The sequence below is a fragment of the Cervus canadensis genome, chromosome 1 (assembly GCF_019320065.1).
Source record: "Cervus canadensis isolate Bull #8, Minnesota chromosome 1, ASM1932006v1, whole genome shotgun sequence".
Classification (NCBI taxonomy): domain Eukaryota; kingdom Metazoa; phylum Chordata; class Mammalia; order Artiodactyla; family Cervidae; genus Cervus; species Cervus canadensis.
The window spans coordinates 126,066,936-126,080,924 of NC_057386.1; the positions used below are offsets into that span (position 1 = coordinate 126,066,936).

Consider the following 13,989-nt stretch of genomic DNA (forward strand, 5'->3'; position numbering starts at 1 on the left):
TGATGGGGGGAATTTGATGGGGGATCAGTTTTATTGTTGAGTTGCTCAGCTGTGTTTGACTCTTTGCGACCCCCTTGACTGTAGCCCGCTGGGCTCCTCCGTCCATGGGATTTCCCAAGCAAGACTGCTGGAGTGGATTGCCATTTCCTCCTCCAGGGGATCTTCCTGACCCAGGGATCAAACCCGCGTCTCCTGCATTGGCAGGCTTTTATATTCTCTGAGAGTAAACTCCAGTAGTTCTAATGGCAGTCAGGTTGGAGAACCACTGCTCTAAACCAACATTACCCTGTCTGATTATTTTTCTTAGTGATCTGAAAACAGAGTTCTGTAGATTCTGAGAAATGTAGATTCTGTAAACCAACCTGATGATTTCTTAGCACAACACAGTAAAACATGTAGAAAGCAGCCCAGTCAGATATCCTTGAGTGCTCTGTTGGGAAATGGTATCTCTCTCAAGCCTTGCACCCATTGGGTGGAGAAAAAGCATTATTTGGGCAAACCCCCAACTTGCCAGTTGCAGACAGGGCATCTGGCTGTCCACCACAGCCCCAGAAGTCAGCCAGACATCAGTGGTCCCCAAGCCATCTTTGCACCCACCACCCTCTCTCTGCCAAGTCTACCCCACACACCATCCAGCATCCCCTAGGGCTCCACACCCCACTCTCAATCCACTTTGGGATCTTTGTCTTCTTCCCAGGGGACTAAGTATTTGACACAGTAAATGCTGAAAGGAAACAAGATGCCAAGAAAAAAGAACGCACACAAGAACCATTGCAGTGTCTCATCCTTAGCAACTTTGTTTGGTTAGTACTGGTAACTCACAGCAGATTCCAAGGCACTGGCCTTGAACATTGCTACATGCTCTAGGCATTATCAGTAACAAGGTGCAATAGAGAACCACAGGCTCTTGCAAACTTGTCTCCAGTTTCTGGGTGGGAGGACTGTTGTCCCTGTTTTCTGTTGCTTTGTGTCTGAGCGGGGCCAGTGTGTCCTGTGACTTCGGAGGCCCTCCCCATTTAGTTGATGCATCCTATATATTCTGCTACCACCATGACAACATCATGAACGCAACTAATGAAAACCTACCAGTTCCCTGCCTCCCATGTCAGTATGACAAATGTGATCATAAAATTTCTACACAAAGAATTTCATACAAAGCGAGTCAAACAGCAATTAGAGCGGCAGGTGATGTATCTGGCAAAGCTCGTGTTACTAAAGTTAATGCAAAAGTCAGCCTCCGCTCATGGTCTTATTAAATATATATCTGAAGGGATTGGAGTCATCTATTAGAAACGGTGGTAGCCCTGGTATAAATAAACGTCTCTTTAGAGTTTGGCATCAGTTTTTCAACGTGCTCCCTCGAAGCAGACAGTCTGTTGGAGGGATCAGTTTTGAGGGTGTGATACCCGAGGTGGCCGTGTTCCATGGCAGCCCCTGGCGGTGGGTGGTTCAGGTCCAAGGACAGAGGTGGCTCACGGTCACAGGTGCTGCAGGGCCTCCTGTCCTTGCTCCGTGTAACCGTCATCACGGTGGCAGTTGGCCCACTGGCCGAAGGTCTCGTGGACGCGCACGTTTCTCTGCGTGTTGGCCAGACGCTTCTTATCTCGGGAGAAGAAGCTAAACCTTTGGGAAGGGAAAGACGGAAATGAGAGGCTGCCCTTGGCTGTGCACGTCACAGGTTTTGCAATTGCCAGGGACGTACAGCAGCAAACGTGAGGGGAGCGAATCAGCTCAAGGTGTGAAAGAAAAGGTTGGGGGTGCAGGTCAGAGTTATTCCGGAAAGCAGCGGGGGGTTGATTCTACATGTGACTGTCACGGTACCTTGGAGGTGACACAGTGTGAGCAGGGCGTGAATGTAGGTGATGTGTGATGTACCTCCCCCCTTAAGCACTACAGGGGATTTCTTCTCCTTACCAGTGGAAATAAAAAGCTACTGGAAACATACGTCATGGGTTTCTTCACCTCGATGATGCAGAGAAAGGAATACTCAGAAGCCAAATGAGATGTAAGATGATTCAGATGTAAAGAGATGAATGTTTTAAAGTAACTATGTATTTATGTGATGTGAACTGGGAAGCTAGATAAGTAGCACCTCAAAGTCCAAATTTCATGGATATTTCTACTGCTTAGAATGAGCTCAAAGTAGGTAGTTAAGAAAAGAGATTAAAATACATATTAAGAAATATATATTAAGTAATAGTACGCATGTGCACTGATTAGATAAACACTGTGAATACAGACTGTGAAAGAAATTTGGGAAACATCAATTTGGACAAGTGACAAGAAGTGATCTAATGGTGAGAGCCTTTAGAAGTTGTCACAGTTACTATCTACATGGCTACAGTAGACCAGGAAGCTTTTTCAAATAGCTGTGACTGTTGATCATTGATCAATCAGAGTGAACCCTCAGAGGCCTGAATGATAAAAGTGGAAATCTCAGGCAAAAAGCTGACAAAGTGGCCCACTTGAAACAAAGCTTAAACTCCACCTCAACAGAGTCAAGGACCCAGGGCAGTCAACCCGAGTTGGCCCACATTGAGTATTTCCGGTAAGTCCTCTCTAAGCTGCCAACTGTCCTCCTGTACTCCCAGCTTCTAATTAAAGATGATTTCTAGTCTTGCTAAGTTCCTCTACTCTTGAATTTTGGTTTTTGAATGTGGTCAGAGTTGTAGTAATTCAGTTATGTTTTCTGAGAGCAGGAATAGGAAGGAACCCCTGAGAAATCAAAGCTTCAGATCAACTATTTTTAGTTCCCTCTGTCCGTTTACCTTTTAGGTTTTGTTGTTTGTTTTGCTCTGTTTTTTAGTGCTGTGGCCTATGGAGTTCAGTTTTAATCACGTTTGGGTGAAAATGATTTTCCTTTTCTGTGGTTACTGGACCCTACAATCACTTCCTACCAGGAATGAAGTAGTCTTTCATTGTAAAGCTGGGGCAAGCCAAGCCTGCCTGGAGAAATTCTCTCTACCAGCTAAAGTCGCTCTCTCTCTTTTTTAATGATGTATTCTTGGACTGTTTTTGTTTGTTTGTTTTCAAACTTTTTACTTTGTACTGGGGTATAGCCGATTAACAGTGTTGTGATAGTTCCAAGTGAACAGTGAAGGGACTCAGGCATACATATACATGTATATGTAAAGTCTCTTTTTATTCCTGAAACCAATATATGCACTGGCAAATCAAGGAATGACTCTCATTCTGGGTTATTTAAGAGCTCTTTCTGTAATGTAATCGAAGCAATTAAGCTGGCCAGAAATATAGCCGCATTCATCACTGATACATATCATGTCTGCCTGATTCAAGCAGGAAAGCCACTTGCCACTTCCTGTCCAAGGGGACACAGAAAGAATCAAGACAAAGTCCCCTCTTCTGCTGTTCCTGTTAACAAGCTCAAACGGCTTGCTGACGATGGCTTGGCAAAACAAAGCAGTTTAGAAAGCCAGGGTGTGAAGATCGAAAAACACAGCGTTAGTGTCACTCACGGGGATGGGTCATGGTGGGTGTGGCTTACTGACCCGTCACTTAAAGGACCTTCTTTACTGGATCATGGACAAGGTGGTTTTAGAATGGAAACAGAAAAGACAAAAAGAATTATCGGTGACAGAGCCCAGAATTCCAAGGCTTCACTCGTGCAGATGGAGCGTTCATGGGTGGCACATTTGAAATCACACTCAACACCCACTTCAAATGGGAACACGCAGGGGGATGGCCATGCAGCTAAAGGGGCCAGAGGAGACAGGCCAGCCCCAGCGGTAGCCGCAGCAGACATTGCAAAGGCACAGCTCAAAAGGAAACCAGAAAAAAATCCAGTGCCTACGAGGGACACAAGTCGTCGGACAGGCTGCAGGGTGGGGTCATCTATTATCAGTCCGGCTGCTACCATGGGCATTATGGCTGTAAAGATCCTGGTTAGAAAAGTACAGATAGACACAGAGAAGATAAAAACAGGGGAGGTTGGGACTTCCCTGGTGGTCCAGCGGCTGAGACTTCGCGATCCCAATGCAAGGGGCCCTGGGTTCGACCCCTGGTCAGGAAACTAGATCCCACATGCTGCAACTAAGAGTTTGCATGCCTCCACTAAAGACCCCGCATGCTGCAACAAAGATTTGGTGGAGCCAAATTAAATAAAAGGGGGGTGAGGTGTGAAAAAGAAACACACTCCACAGACAGGTCAGCTGAGGCGTTTGCTTATGGTTCACGTGGAACTGTGCTGTCCACCTACCACCCCGCCTCCATTCATATTTTGGAAAGTCCTAACTCGTAGCTCAGAACGTGACCTTATTTAGAAATAGAACCCTTGCAGATGTAACTAGTTTTGGTGAGGTCATACCAGAGTAGGGTGGCCCCAGTCCAATACGACTGGTGTCCTTATAAAGGGGGACATGTGGTCACAGATACGCATACAGGAAGAAGGCCATGTGAAGATGGAGACGTTTGGGGTGACGCTTCTATGAGTGAACAAAGGCCAAAGATGGCCAGCAAACCACCAGGAGCTAGGAGAGAGGCATGGAGAAGATGATCCCTCATGACCCTTTGAAGGAACAGACCCTGCCGAACACCTTGATCTTGGACGTCTAGCTTCCAGAACTGTGAGACAATACATCTCTGTTGTTTAAGCCAGCTTGGTTTGTGGTACAGCAACCCTAGCAAACAAATAGCATGTGACAACCACCTAGGGAAGACAGGCTGGCCTTGAGGGCTGAAAACACAGGCCTGGGGGTGGAGAATGGTGGATCAAAACCTGCTGTGGGGTTCAGTGGTGACATCTGTGGCTATCTTCCAGCCTGTCTCCCCCAGCTGCCACTAGCCGCAGGCTCGGTACCCTGAAGGCAGCCAGGGGAGACCCAGGAGGGAAGATCAGGCAGCCAGGATGGGCTGGGCAGGAGACAGGCTGCACAATCGCTCCCCTGGATAAGCCAGAGTCTACTCAGCAAGCTCCGGGAGACAGCGAATGACAGGGAAGCCTGGTGTGCTGCAGTCCGTGGGGTTGCAAAGAGTCAGGCACAACTTAGCCACTGAACAACAAACAACAACAGTGAATGCTCACAGGCTCCTTGTCTGGGCAAGGAAAATAAAGAAACTCTAACCACGTCTCCAGAACTTATTTTGAACAGCTTGGTTTTGTTTTTTTTAAAGAGGTTGGCTGGGGAAAAGTTATAATAATATGACGATCTCAAATGAGGTTTGAGAATTCTGTGTCTGGATCACCTTTGATGCAATTCCCCAAAGTAGCTGGGAGCTGGCATCTCAGCAGAACCATCTGAACGGCTTCTCATGGTGACAGTGAGGGGCTTCCCACTGAATGGGCCCAGTCCCCAGAGGCCAGGCTAGCGGGCACCATTAACTTCTTGGCCATAAGGCTCTGCACTCACCTTTATGCTCTCTCTAGCATAACAGGGAGCCCTCAAAGACACAGTTGTTGTTTAGGGGATGGCCCAAGATATGCAGGCTAGGTATTTTGCCTGGACAGATGTTTGCCTGCTAAGAAATGCTGGACTTCATTTGGGGCCCAATCAGGGGCCAGACTGATGCATCAGGGCCTTGGGACACCTGGCGGGGAGGCAGGAGGGGGTTCTGGTTGAGCTACTCTCTGTGGGTCTCGCTGGGATCCCTGACATGGACAGCCCCCCTTCTCTCCCCATTCCAGGCTCCCTGCAGAAGCCACCTCCTCCAGAGGGACAGCCACTGCTATGAAAAAAGACTGGCTTGTTTTGGTCAAAAGTTATATCCTGGATACAATGTAGCTGGTTTCAAGCTCCCACCAGCCCCCGCCACCACCCCACCCTGCAACAATTATTTCTGGAAGACTCAAAGCAAATGAGGTTCTAACAGTGGCATTTCAGGCAGTGCAATGGGCGGCTGTGAAGAAGTTATTTCTGGGCTGCAGTGAGCAGGGTGGCAGGTAGGAGGACAGGGAGAGATTGCACCACTGTCACTACCGTTGGATACTCAGGTGACCGCCTGCTCCAAGGCCAGCTTTTCTGGTGTGTGAGGCCAGCTGTTCCGATCGCAGCTTCCCCGGCTGAGCCTCTATACCCACTGCCAGCTGCCTGCCTCCCTGGTCAGTCCCCTGCCTCCGCTCAGCAGCCCTGCATGTGCCTGTCAGCCCGTGATGGAGAGCTGCGAGCAACACAAAGGGGGCGCTGGTGCCTGGTGTCCACCGGGGACAAGGGTGGAGCACTCAGCTGCTCCCTCGTGACTTTCCCAGGCAGTGCCAGCCCAGACTCTCTGGCCAGCAGCTGCTCAATCACAAGCTATTCTTGGAACGTCCTCTGGGCACGCTGTTTGGACAGGCGGCTGGAGTTTCTGGTTCCCTCGACCAGTTCAGCCCAGAAATGTAGACTCTGGAGTCTCTGGCTGGTGGTGCATTTGAGAGATAAGGGAACTGGGCAGTCAGCCCACAGCTGGTGACTCGGGGAAGTGGGGGAGATAAAGAAAAGGAGGGGTAGGGAGGCCGAATGAGGCGGCTGGGGCAAGCACAGGGCTGGGTGGCAAAAAAAGGCATGGGTTCCGATCTATCCCAACTTTGATCCTTCCCAGCAAGTAATCACAGTGAAGTCAATGGGCTTCTCTGGGCCTCAGTTTCCTCATCTGAGAAATGGGGCTAAACGTCCCAGCTCTGAATCTCCCGACAGGGCAGAACCTCCAAGGTATTAAATAGTTACTGCTTACTCATTGGTGGGTGGGGAAAGTGGTGGAAGGCAGGAAGCTGAGCTGGGGAAGAGCTGTGAGCTGCACTAAAAAGGCTGGCGGGACTTCCAGACATGCTGGACACTGTGGTCCAGTGGCTAGGACTCTACGCTCCCAATGTGGAGGGGCCCGGGTTCCATCCCTAAGTCAGGCAACTAGATCCCAAGTGCCGCACCTAAGACCTGGAGCAGCCAAGTAAATTTTTTTTTAAAAAAGGTGTATGACTAATATTCCACAAAAGCCAGGACAAAGGGACCAGACAGACCCAGATGGGTGCCTGAGAGTGATGGATGGAGAGGGAGACAGGCGTGGAACCATCTTAAGAATGACCACTCCCTTCCCTGGTCCCCAGGGAAGACCCATTTCTGCCCCAGGCTCTGAGCTCGTGGTCACCCTGATGCAGCTTCTGGTCAGTGGCTGAGGCGGACAAAGGCGACCGCTGTCCTGTCTGGGCTGGTCAAAAGCCTTTTGTGCTGGTTTGATCTCCCACTTATCCCCTAGAAGGCTGGGGCAGCCATGGGACTAGCCACCTGCACCCTGTGGAAGAGAGATTCTGAATTCTCTCTCCCTCTTGTCTGTCTCTGACTTCCAGATTCCAGCTACTTCTCCAGCTGGGCTCAGAACCCCAGGTCTTGCTGAGCAACCAGAGGCCAAACTAAAGGGAGATGGGGTTTGAGAACAGAGTCCTTTCCGGAACAATCTGGAAAAAAGAGGACCAGACACCACAGCCAACTCAGGTGTGGGTAGAAGAACTAGTAGAAAAAAAAGAGTGTTGGCTAATTCTGACGAGATCGGGCGCGTTCAGGGTGGTATGGCCGTAGATTGTTGGCTAATTCTGGTAACTTTCCTCTGGATTTTACCTAGTTTGAGATTTGCAAAGACCAACACTTAATTACCGTTTTACAGAAACGGGGCTGGAGTGGAAAACTAGAAAGTCAGAACAACACTGCTTCAGAAGGAAGCCTTAGAATTACACGTGACTTGGAATTACAGTGCTGGAGATGCTGTAAATGTAGTACTGGTGGAGCAGAGGTGATGGAAAGGTCTGACTGTTAAAGGGAAGGAACTGCTGAGGGAAGACGATGCTGCTCTCTTGGTCTTATCTTTCCCTTAGCCAAGGGAGGGACTGTGTGAGCTCATAAACATTTTCTCTAGTTCCCCAGGATTTAAGCCAAAGCATGTAAGATCACTTCTGCTTGTCCTAGGGCTTCCGTGGTAGCTGAGATGGTAAAGAATCTGCCTGCGATGCAGGAGACCCCGGTTTGATCCCTGGGTTTGGAAGATCCCCTGGAGAAGGGAACAGCTACTCACTCCAGTATTCTTGCCTGGAGAATTCCATGGACAGAGGAGCCTGGAAGTCCATGGGGTCGCAAAGAGTTGGACATGACAGAGCGACTAATACTTTCACTTTTCACTTTCTGCTCATCCTTCCATGCAAGTGGGGTGGGAGGACAGATCAGGGCCTCAGCTAAAGGAATCCCACTTCTGACCAAGCACTGGATGGGAAATCTTAACCAAGGATACTGAGTACATCAGAGAATCAAGACCAAAGGGCTCCTTCTCCCCAAAGATGAGGTTACAGTGGACGCCGGTTACTTCTGTCTGCTCAGCAAACTGATCTTGCTTGGGGTCTGTCCCTCCCTTAACTTCAGTCTGTGGGAACTGGATGGAGTTACTTGGAGTTAAAGCTACTCCAAGCTTCAGGTGTGAGAATGAGACCAGACCAGATCTATGGATGCACTGCCCTGTGATTGGTTTAGGGGGTGGCCATGTGACCTGGTCAGAGCCAATGAGACTCAATTCTGTGACCCTGTGGGAGACTTTCTTTTCTCTGAAGTTTCATACCAGAAAGCAGAAGCCTGAGCTGATGGCAGCTGTCCTGCCACCCAAGAATACAGCACACAGAAAGGAAAACCGCGGTAGAGGTAGAGGGAACGAGGCAAAGCCCCGAGGACAAGGCCTGGATACAGCTGAATCTAAAACCAAGATGACCTGAAAACAGTTGCTTGACCAACAGTTTATCTTAAGTTACTTAGAGGTGTGTTTCAAGTGCCACCAGAAGATTACAAACTAATACGTGGCCGACATGGTGTTGAGATCCAGAGGAGGCCTATCAATTAATAGTTCCAAGCTTCACCCCAGGAAATATTTATCCCTAAGCAGAACTGGGGACCACATCCCCTCCCAAATCCAGCAGATGGAGGGCCAAGCAAACATGTGACGCTGGCCAAGAGTGGCTTGGAAGAAAACCAGATCTTTAACCTCACACTCTAGAGGGAGGCCAGCCTTTCCCAGGGCCCAACATTTGAACAAGTCATCCCTTTCTAAGGACAGAACAAAAACAAAAAACAACCCAGGGACTTCCCTGGAAGTCCAGTAACCACTGGACTTCTAAGGTAGCAGGTGCAGGTTCGATCCCTGGTTGGGGAGCTAGGCCAAGAAACCAAAACATAAAACAGAAGCAATGCTGTAACAAATTCAATAATGACTTTAAAAATAGTCCATATGAAAAAAAAAATCATAAAAAAAAAAAGACTGCACTTCCAATGCAGGAAGTGTGGGCTCAATCCTTGGTCAGAGAACTAAGATCCTATACTCCGCCCAGCTCAATCAAAACCCAAAACCAAAACCCAATAAAACCAAACAAAAACTAAGAGCAGAAGGTCCAGCAGTTACACACACTTTGCATTCCCTTCCCATCCCCCAACACTGAGGCTTAAGTCAATTCACAGGATAAGAACTAGTCGAGGATTTTCAAACATAAATGGTCTTTAACGTTTGAGGCATCCAAGTAACACCCCAATTCCCCTCTCCAAGCACCCCAGCTAGCTTTCCAACCCATGCCACTTGCTTTCACAAAGCTTCTACCAGGGTCAGTGTGGAAGAACTGAGGCCTCTTTTATAATAAGTTGTAAGGCTGAGAGCCAGGAAGACCCTCTTAGGGGAGAACAGGAGGCCACAAGACAACTGGGAGTGGAAGGCCCTCCTGCAGTTTAGAATGGGAGCTCTGGGCCAGGTGCCTGGGTTTGAACCCTGACTGCCTCTTACTAGCTGTATGACCCTGGGCAGGTGACTGACTTCAGTGCCTCAGCTTCCTTAATTGTAAAATGGGAATGACAATGCCCCCACCTCACAGGGCTACTGGAAAAGACCCTGATGCTGGGAAAGACTGAGGGCAGAAGGAGAAAGGGGCGACAGAGCATGAGATGGTTGGATGGCATCCCTGACTCAACGGACATGAGTTTGAGCAAACAATGGAAGATACTGAAGGACAGGGAAGCCTGGCGTGCTGCAGTCCATAGGGGTCGCAAAAAGTTGGACATGACTAAGCGACTGAACAATAACACAGGGCTATGGTGAGGACTCAATCTGCCGGGACAGTACTGGACACATGGTACATTCTTAGTAGATACTAGCACACAGTAGGTTCTTAGTAGATATTAGCTAATGAGACTAGAGCTTTAACCCTTTATCTGAAGGGTTGCAGGCATCAGTGAACCAAAAACTGTTTGCAAAATTGTATGATTTCCTCCCCCGACCCCTCCAGGAAATGGTCTGCAACCTCTCATCTGAGTCTCAAAGGAGTCTTTTGATGCAAGGATCCCTGAAGAAGCTTTAAGTCTAACTAAGGGCAATGACTAGGTTGCTCTTTTTCTTGTGTGTTCCCCACAGCAACCAGGCCCTGCCTCTGCATGTATTATGCACCAATGAATACTTAATAGAGAGATGGAGGGACAGATAAAGTCGCCACAGAAAAGCATAGATAGGGTGGACCTGCGGCCATTCGGACATCTCAGAGCTGGGGTTTCAAGCCCTTAAGAGGCACAAACCTTCTCCACCACGCAGTATTTGCTGTCTTCAGAGACATGCCCCACCTGATACACTCAAGCAAGCCCTGAGCATCAGCCATAGGTCCCAGCCCTTTCCCGCCCCCTTGGCCTTCCCCAAACCTCTCTGCCCAGGGACCAACCCCCACCCCGCTAGGAGGAACTCGGCCTTCAAGGTACAGAGGTGAACGCCAAGTCAAGGGCTAGGCCCAAAGTGCCCCAGGGTTAGGTCCATCTCGGCGGGAGGTGGTTAGTGACAAGCCCTGGTCTGGAGCAGGTGCCCAGGAGAAGTGAGAGGCCATGTGAACCACCAGCTCAGCCACCAATGAGCAGCTCCAGACACCGGAAGCGCAGCACTTACAGTCGCTTGATCCCAGACTCGGGCTGGGGAGACATTCTCAGGTGAGCAATGGGTGGAGGTTGGGGTATTCGATTCTCCTCTTCGATTTCTTCACTGGAAGGAGTTGAGAGACATGAGATTAGAGAGTCAACAATTCCATGAAAGCTGGAATATTCCAATGGCACTGTCTGGTGGTCTGAGAGGGCACATACTTTTACAAGGGAGTGATAATAAGAGACCCAGGAGGACAACAGTGGCCTTTGCCCCACAAGCTCTCTGCCTCAGGGGCTGGCTTCTGGAATGGCCAGTTAAGAGGAAGGATATGTCCTGGAGGCAATGTACACAGGTGCCTGCAGGCCCTTGGCCCAGTTGGCCACGCGTGAGAAATTTCAGGAGGGTACCCACATCTCTATTTTAAGTTTACTTTGGAGAGTCTAGCCAAATAGAATTATTTCCTGTTCTTGCCAAATGTCTCCTTGTCTCCATGCCTTTGTGATTCATTCTGCCTAGAATATGCCACCCACAACATCTCCCATATCTGAAAAGGACCCTGTCCTTTAGAGAAGACCCAGTTCAAATGCCACCTCCTCCATGAAGCCTTCCTGATTTCCACCCCATCCCCAAGCCAGAAGAGATTTGTCTCTTCTTCAAGCAGCCAATGCACACACTGTCATAAAACTTTCTTACGTGGCAGACTCACAGTAGGTTTTCAATAAGCATGTATGGCATTGTATTTTCTCTGATGTCTTATCTTCCCTACAAGGGCAGGGACCACATTGGTCCTTCCTTCTAGTTTTCTATGCAACAGGCACTTGTGCACCTACTCTGGGTAAGCTGCATCCTGAGTGCTGGGAACTTAGTCATGAACAAGACAAGTAAGGTTTCTGGTGCCATGATGGTACAGTCTGGTGTGGAAACAGACAATAAAACCAGCATGTTCCTGAACAGGAGAATGTGAGATAGTGAAAAAAGCCATGAAGAAAGTAAAACTGAGGGGGGTGTGGGACTTTCCTGGTGGTGCAGTGAATAAGAATCCACCTGCCAGTGTAGGAGGACATGGGTTGACCCCTGGTCAGGGAAGATTCCACATGCTGTGGAGCAACTAAGCCCACATGAGGGCCTGAGAGCCAAAAGTACTGAAGCCTGTGCTCCACAATGAGAAGCCTGAGCACCACAACGAGGAGTAGCCCCTGCTTGTTGCAACTAGAGAAAGCCTGCACAAATCAATGAAGACCCAGTGCAGCCGAAAAGAAAGCAAAACTGAGTAAAATGACAGACAGTGACTAGTACAGAGCACTCCTTTGAAGGGGTGGTGATGGTGAAGGAAGGCCTCTCTCAGGACGTGACATCTGACCCAAACCCTGAGTGACCAGGAGCCAACTGTGGGTAGAGTCACGGGGAATGTTTTTCCAGCTACAGGAGCAGCATGTGCAAAGGTCCCGAGGTTACCTGAATCGAGCAAGGTGTGTTTTGAGGAACCAATAGAAAGGCAATGTGTACAAAGCTGGGGCTTCCCAGGTGGCGCTAGTGGTAAAGAACCCACCTGCCATTGCAGGAAACATGAGACATGGGTTCTATCCCTGGGTCAGGAAGATCCCCTGGAGAAGGGAATGGCAACCCACTGCAGTATTCTTGCCTGCAGAATCCCATGGATAGAGGAGCCTGGCAGGCTACAGTCCACAGGGTCACACAGCGTTGGACACGACTAAGCAACTAAGCACATGTACAAAGCTGAACAAGTATGAGGTGGCATGGTATGAGATAGTTGTTTAAGTTGGGGAAGTGCTGTGCATAGAACTTCCCAGGAGAATGAAAATGTTTTTCTTCACTGTTCAATATGGTGGCTGTCAGCCACAAGTGCTGATGGAACACTTGAAATGTGGTGAGTGCAACTGAAGAACTGAATTTTACATTTTACTTAAGTTTAATGCGTTTAAATAGCCACACATGGCTAGTGGCTACTGTATGTGCAAGGACTTCATTGACCACAGATGAACTAAATGATCAAAAATATTAGGCTGGGTATCTCCATCATCTCTGTTATTTTTTTTCCATTTTATCCCCCACCATCTCTTATCTGTAACTCCCAAATCCAAACAGCTCTAAAAACCAAAATTCACTTTTTTGGTCATTCATTTGGTGGCAAGCTCTGAAATGAAACCTTGTGAGGCTGTTTATCATCTTGACTGATCCCATTGATTCCGTATGAATGTTCACATCTTTTGCTGCAAAAATATTCTTGTGTTTGACTTGGGGGGAGCCGCCCCAGAACTCACATACAGTATAAGGTCATAAGGTAATACAGTATTTATAATATTCCTTTCTAACTGCTGGAAAAGTTCTGAATTATAAGAGGAATCTGAGCCTCAGAGTTTCAGAAAGGAATTCTGAGTTGGTATGTAAGTGCCTCAGGCCAGTGACGATCCCTATAACGAACACAGATGCAGTCCTCCTCTTCCAGGTGTGAATTTGTCCCTAAACTCCAAACCACCTCAGAATGGAGCCAGCCTGGGAGCTCAGTGGAACACTCACCTCTTGTAGTATGCCAGCTCTTCTTGCAACAAAAACACCTTGGACTTGAGCTCGTTCCTCTCATGTAGCACATCCCGCAGCTCCTGCAGTGTGAACCGGGGGCGGTTAGGGTCCTTGAGATCCATGGCCACCTTCTCCGCCTCGGAGACACACTCTTCTCCGCCCAGCTCCACCTGGAGGGGGCAGAGATGCTGCTAATGAATTCCTGGCCACAGCCACTAGCACCCACTCCGCATCCTGCCGGAGTCTGAATTTCCCACCCTTCCCGGGCCCTGAGCAGCTTGCCGAGGGCGCTATTTTAAGAACTTGCGGGCGGCCTCTGCTCACGTTCTGTGCAGTCAGCATTCATCCTTCGGGAGAGCACAGCCAGTGGCCACCTGCGCGCTGTTTGCCTTCTCAATACCCAGACCCACGATCCCATTGCCTCCCCAATTGACTCAGGGTTTTAATTACAAATAACATTAAAAGGTGTCAGAGAAGAAACTCAATGCTCCCTCAATGCCACCATCCTTTTAAGTCTGCCTGGCTTCCCTTTCCCATGTTCTTGCTTCATTTTCTAACCAATTGGTACCGCATGCATACTCAGTCCTGTCTGACTCTTTGCAA

General features: G+C 48.8%; 1 protein-coding gene across 6 annotated transcripts in view; it reads right to left on the reverse strand.

Moving 5' to 3' along the window:
- Positions 1-771: 771 nt before the first annotated feature.
- The window catches only part of RILPL1 (Rab interacting lysosomal protein like 1), a 40,537-nt gene continuing 27,319 nt past the window's right edge, over positions 772-13,989 (reverse strand). The window contains exons 5-9 of one of the 6 annotated variants that reach the window (XR_006264420.1): positions 13,384-13,556; positions 10,873-10,965; positions 3,812-3,899; positions 3,477-3,533; positions 1,589-1,623 (exon numbers count right to left, since the gene is read on the reverse strand). Coding sequence is in view for 5 of the 6 variants with exons in the window: in XM_043442154.1 (XP_043298089.1) it covers positions 1,479-1,623; positions 3,477-3,533; positions 10,873-10,965; positions 13,384-13,556 (468 nt within the window). In the remaining variant the exon portion in view is untranslated. Of the gene's footprint in view, positions 1,624-3,476; positions 3,534-3,811; positions 3,900-10,872; positions 10,966-13,383; positions 13,557-13,989 lie in introns of all 6 variants that reach the window. The other 5 variants (XM_043442184.1, XM_043442161.1, XM_043442154.1 and 2 more) reach the window with 5 other exon arrangements.